Here is a 6,000-nt window from a genome sequence, read left to right as displayed (position 1 = left end):
AAGATTCACAGTCTTGTGCACAAGTGTTTTTTGCACTGCTATATTAGTACCCCTTTACAAGCTTTACATGTACAAGCTCACATGCGTAGGTAGTTTGCTTCAGGAGAGAAAAATAAAAAGCACAGAGAAAGAAAGAGGGTGACTTCAAATGATGAAAACAACTGGATTCGACACGAGGAACAAGGACATCCACTAATAACTGAATACACTTCTTTTTTGGGAGGGGGAATGAAACAACAATCTGATTTATGAAGCGGGTTTATTTTGGTTTTTGAGGTAAGCTGAGAGGCCAGTTGATGGGGTGTGGTGAGGCCGTGTCTCTGAGAGGCGATGGCACTAAAATGAACAGATTACAACCTCTCCTCCTCTATCTACATTCCGCAAACATTAAAATAAACCATGACAATAAAATGACGAGCGCCTAGCTTGCAAACTGAGCGACACTTGCACAACCATCTAAAAACTGCTGATTGTCGACTTCACTGGTACCGAGGGGGGATTTTATCAGAATAAACTCATCTGTTCTGCAACTGCTGAACTTTTCTTTAAATTGCAAAAGCTTCCTATTGAGCCTTCGTGGTCGTAACATAACAGCTGGGGCCTGAATTGTGTGACTACAAGACTGAGAGTTAAGTTTAACACACACACACGCACCTCTTTCTATCACAAAAAGATGCTATGCCAAATTAACTTAACTCTGATTACCTGCTGCACGAAACCGGACACGGTGAGATATATATGTGAAGTGTAGAAGTAAGAAAAGGGGAGACTCAGACAAAATGTGCAGATTATTTTAGTTTTTTTCTGGACTGCTTGTCGGTTTTGCCTGTGAGGTCTCTATTTATGTATACACCGACCAGCCACAACATTAAAACCACTGACAGGAGAAGTAAGTAGCATTGAACATCTTGTGGCAATACAATGCTCTGCTGGGAAACTTTTGGACCTGGCGTTCATGTGGATGTTACCTGGACACGTAGCACACACCTAGATCATAGCAGGAACCCCCACCCCACAGAAATGACATTATTTGAGGGCAGCAGCCACCCTCACAGACACACACATAAAAATAGTTTGGGAACAACTCAAAAAAAAAAAAAAAACATGAAAAATAGGACAAGGTGTTGACCTGGCCTCCAAATTCACTAGGTCCCAAACTGATGAAGTATATGTGGGATGATCCACAGAGGCCCCTCCCCTCAACCCATATGACCCACTAACAATGTTGTGTTACCAGACACCACAGGACACTTTCAGAAGGCCCATGTCCATTCTCTGACTCATCAGAGAATGGACATGGAAGACCTACACAATATTGGGAAGGTGGTCATAATGTTATGCCTGGTTGATGTAGACCTCTCTCTCCACACATTTTTACAATCTGCCTCCAAACTAATGAAGTGAAACCTTATTTTTGGAGAAATATTCTCAGCACTACCCCAAAGCGCCAATCAAATATATATTTTTTTATCTATGTACATGGCTGAGACCTTACAACTCTTTAACTTTATCATTCCTCCATGTCATGACTGGTATTTCTGCACAGTAAAGATGAAATAGAATACAGGAACGGAAAAAAGCCACAAAATCTTCCTTCAAAATCAAACATTGTGAAAACTCTTCTAAGACCACATCCAACCAGTGATGACCTGACAGTAAAACTGATGCTAGCTCCAGCGTGATGAGTGCTTGCCTTTTGTCCGGTGCAGTGTAGCTTCATTTGTAAATTTTGTAAATCTGCAGTCAGCTTTTGTAGTTACATGCCTTAAGAGCTGGGGGGAAAAAAAACATCTGAAAGGGAAATGATGATGGGAAATATCAGGAAGGGCTGATTAAGAGTCATAGTGAGTCAACGGTCAGCCTTCTCGCTTCTCAGCTTTGACGAGTTTCCATGATGAAGATGCAGGTAAAAAAAAAAAAAAAAAAAAACATTCAGCCGTCACTTTCAAAGGGATATTCCGTCAAAATGAAGCATTTTAGCCAATTTATTCACTGCAGCTCCTCTGCGTTCATTTGAATTCTGCTTCTCTGATGGGCAGTCACACAGCTGTTAGCATGCAACCAAAAAAAAATAAAAAATCCTTTAGTTATAGGGTCCAAGGAGACGAGTATGACGCTTTGTGTACCTTGGCAGGTCAGTTTGTCTTTCAATAAGAGCTTGATAGCTCGGCTATTTCATTTTTTTCCTCAACATGTCCATTGAGCAGCAGGTCACTGCTTAAGCTGAAAGGCACCTAAAGGTCATCACATCATGCCGCTTTCTCCTCGACATCCTCTTTGAAGCAATTCATTGAATGCGGTCGTGGGCACAGGAACTTATTTCACCGTTTCATAAAAGGCACAGGGTGGACTCGCTACGTGTTCAACTTTAAAGTGTTTTTCCTTGATAAAAAAAAAAAAGTTCCTTTGAATATATATCTCTGTATTTCATTCATTCATTCATTCAGGAATCGTGTACCGTATTTACAGAGAGGTTAAAATAACAACACAACTTTTTTCAAACCATGATAGTAAGTACACTTGCTTTAAACAGTAAGGCATTACAAAGTCAGACAGCTGCTTATATACGTGTGTAGCTGCGGTGGTTCTTGCACACGGGTGTGCATAGAGGCCTGTTTCAGCTGGGTCTCAGTAGGACCAGAGTAGAAGAAGTGTGAGTGTACCGGGTCCCCGCACGAGAGGCCGAACTCTCAGATCTGGGTCCTGGGCAGAAAGGGCGAGGGCAAGTATCCCTCAGTTTATCTACAGGTCCGCGGTGATGACCGAGTCGTTGTACATCAGTACGTCAGAGTCAGCGTTGAGCAGCGCCGCTGTTTGTGACACGTGGTCCATCTGTCCCATCCCTTTCTGGGAAACCTGTCCGTACGTCTGAGGCGGCCCCCCGCCGCTCCCGGGCATGATGCAGTGGGAAAGCAGCGGCGTGTTGGCGTCGTGGTTGGAGCCTGTGGTGGAGGGCACTCCGCTGACGTGGCCCGTGCTGGTGGAGCCGCTGGCGCTGCTGGGCGAGCGGCTTTTGGGCGGGGGAAGGTGGTGCTGGATTACCCTCGCTGGGGGGGCTTGGGGAGCGAAGTGAGCGGGGAAAGCTGCGTACCCCGGTGGGATGGGGTATCCATTGACGGGGATGAAGCGCTGGTGGGTCTGGGGAACAGCCATGGGCGTCCAGGCCGGAATTGCAGCCATCTGCCCCTGCGCGGACATGGCCTGGGCCGGGTAGAGGTAGCCTGCAGCGGCCGCGGCGGCGTAGCGGGGGTTGCTGAGGTTGCTGACAGGGCTGGCGCTCAGCGAGGTGGTCTGAGTGGTGGCGTTGCCTCCTCCACCAGAGGGCGTGCTGGAGCTGGCATGGGACGACAGCCCCTCCCAGGCTCGGAGGCGGGCGTGGATGTCTTTGAAGCGTGGCCGACGCCCGGGTCCCTCCTGCCAGCACTCAGTCATCAAACCATAAAATCTGAGAAAACAGAGTTAATTTGTTAACATTAACAGCAATACCTTAATGAACTAATCCAAAATGTTCGATCCAAAAGTTCTTCAAGAAGAAGCTTGAAAATGAAGGACTATTACATATCGCAAAAGGCATTGCAGACGAGTCAAAATTATTATCATTTTGTTTTAAAAAGGGATTAGAAATCAGTTTATCATCCAATCTTGATATGTTCAATTGTTGTTTACTTTGAATCAGAGTGTTGTTTGCAAGTCAGATACTTTGGCAAACAGCCGAAGACTCTGACGCACATGACGGAAGTTGAATTTGTAGCTTCGCTTAGACAACTACAACTAACTGTGGGTTTGTTACACTAGGCGTAGGGCTGGGCGGTATACTAGTTCATACCGAAAACAGGTATTTTTTTTCAGCAATGATATGAATTCGGAACGCGGTGCCGTGAGACACTGTTTCAGACCGGACCATTTTCTATGTACTGTTTCTAAACACGCATGGTGAGACTGCAAGGCGTGGTGAAGTCTGAAAATGAAGCGGTAGAACGAGAAGACCATGAAGACACGGAAGAACTTGTGCCAAAAAAAAAACCAAAAAACTGCCATGTCAGCTGTTTGGGGTTTCTTTGTTGGTTTTAATAAATCCGACACGTACCAAAAAAAAACAAAAAAAACAAAACATTTCGTTTGTTCAGTGTTGTCGGGCAAAAGTTGCAAAAACATGTAAACCTGTTTTACTACTAGTGTGGGATCATTCTACAATATCAATGTCAATCTACTGCATTAATTCCTCTCTCAACCAGTAGAACATGTTGTGAACACCTGATTATGCATGAGAAAACAATACCGTGATTCTGTCAGAACTTTTTTGCCCAGCCCTAACCAGGCGTGACAATCATTTCATGCAACTCCTTCTCACATCATATTCCACTCCAACATTAACTCCAACACACCTTGGCGGACAGTCCTCAGGGCAGGGCAGCAGCTGCCTCTTTCTCACCATCTCCATCACCTCCTGGTTGGAGAAGCCGTAGTAGGGCTGCAGGCCGTAGCTGAAGACCTCCCACAGCACCACTCCGAACGACCAGATGTCTGAATCCGTGGTGAACTTTCCGTAGGAGATGGCTTCGGGGGGCATCCAGCGGATGGGCAGCAGGACTTTAGGCTGGATGCAGTAGTAGTCCGAGCAGTAGATCTCCCTGGAGAGACCCAGGTCGGAGATCTTGACGTGGAGCTGTTCGCCTACCAGAATGTTCCGAGCCGCGAGGTCTTTATGGATGTAGAAGTGACTGGCCAGGTACTCCATCCCAGCAGCCACCTATTTCAGATTAGTTGGCAGAAAGACTCGATTACATGCAAAGTAGTGGAGGAAGCTCAGAGAAAAAACACGACTGATCAAATTTACATTTTGAATTAAAGTAATTAAGTCAGTCTGAACAGGAGAAGGATCTGCCGTTTAGGTATTAGATGCAGTTTTACAGCTATTTTCCCACCAGTTTAAGAATTGAGAATTTTCTGAAGCAAAATGGAGGCTTTGAAGACGCAGCTGGACTCTGCCGCTGAATTCATCCATCGTTGCCATTGAACTATTGGGAGATTTATCAGATTCTGACGTGTGTGTTTTGTTTGTCCTTGAAGTTGTCTACAGGTGGTCCAGTTGACCTCACATCTTGGGGTTTCTTTGATTTGTAGCACAGCTGCTCATCTCATGGACAAATGATTTAATGAGGAGATTTTTGCACATTTTTTTTGGAAGTGCTTCCCTGCCTGATGTGGAGTTTGTGCAGAAAATGAGCTCGCTCTTTATTTACTGGATGTCTAACTTCAGTTTAACTGCTTCCAATTTGCTTCTTTGTGGTGGGGAAAGCAGGCAGAATCAATGAAATGTTTTCACACAACATCACAAAGATTTTTTAAGTAAAACATAATTTTTACAAGTTTTATTTAAAAAAATACATAAATGCACACTATATTGAAGCACTATATTGTTGTATGCTGTACCGTTTACTGTTTTTATGCCTTTGCATGATTGCAATTGTGTCTTTGCTACTTATTCCCTTTTAAATTGCCTCTTGGCAACAAACTTGTTTTAGTGAACTGAACTGAATTCAATGAATAAGACTCCACATTAATCCTAAACTGCATCTATATCACCGAGTTTAAAGTTTTCTCAGATCCTACCTGTATGGCCATGTGGAGGAAGTCGCCATGGTCCAAGCTCGACTTCACGGTGCCGTCCTCGTCGCTGCTGCAGCCGACGTCGGAGTGCGGCGAGCGCATGATGAGGAACTCGTGGAGGTCGCCTTGCGGCAGAAACTCAAACAGCATGCAGACCGGTTGCTCCTGGGTAACCACGCCCAGGAGGCACACCACGTTGGGGTGCTGCAGCTCAGTCAGCACTGCAGCCTCCTTCGATGGAAGTCAGGTGAATGACAATGAGGCCCGAGACGAAAAAAAGTTAGATTTTGACAAAACGTGTATCTTCAAGAAAGATCACATGAATGTGAATTTGAAACACAGTAACTCTGAAAGCTGCTTGTTAAACTTTCCTTTTCTGCAACTTTTCAT

The 6,000-nt window shown here is 44.9% G+C and overlaps 1 protein-coding gene across 2 annotated transcripts in view; it reads right to left on the bottom strand.

Annotated features, from left to right (window-relative positions):
• Positions 1-1,223: 1,223 nt before the first annotated feature.
• The window catches only part of ror1 (receptor tyrosine kinase-like orphan receptor 1), a 124,084-nt gene continuing 119,307 nt past the window's right edge, over positions 1,224-6,000 (bottom strand). For both annotated transcript variants that reach the window (XM_047588138.1, XM_047588139.1), the window contains 3 exons: positions 5,614-5,841; positions 4,386-4,750; positions 1,224-3,445 (listed from right to left, as the gene is read on the bottom strand). In XM_047588138.1, the coding sequence (XP_047444094.1) occupies positions 2,743-3,445; positions 4,386-4,750; positions 5,614-5,841 (1,296 nt within the window). In that variant the 3' untranslated portion in view covers positions 1,224-2,742. The remainder of the gene's footprint in view (positions 3,446-4,385; positions 4,751-5,613; positions 5,842-6,000) is intronic.

The sequence above is a fragment of the Mugil cephalus genome, chromosome 6 (assembly GCF_022458985.1).
Source record: "Mugil cephalus isolate CIBA_MC_2020 chromosome 6, CIBA_Mcephalus_1.1, whole genome shotgun sequence".
NCBI lineage: Eukaryota > Metazoa > Chordata > Actinopteri > Mugiliformes > Mugilidae > Mugil > Mugil cephalus.
Note: the sequence above shows the minus strand (reverse complement) of the source record. Positions and strands in the feature narration are given on the sequence as shown.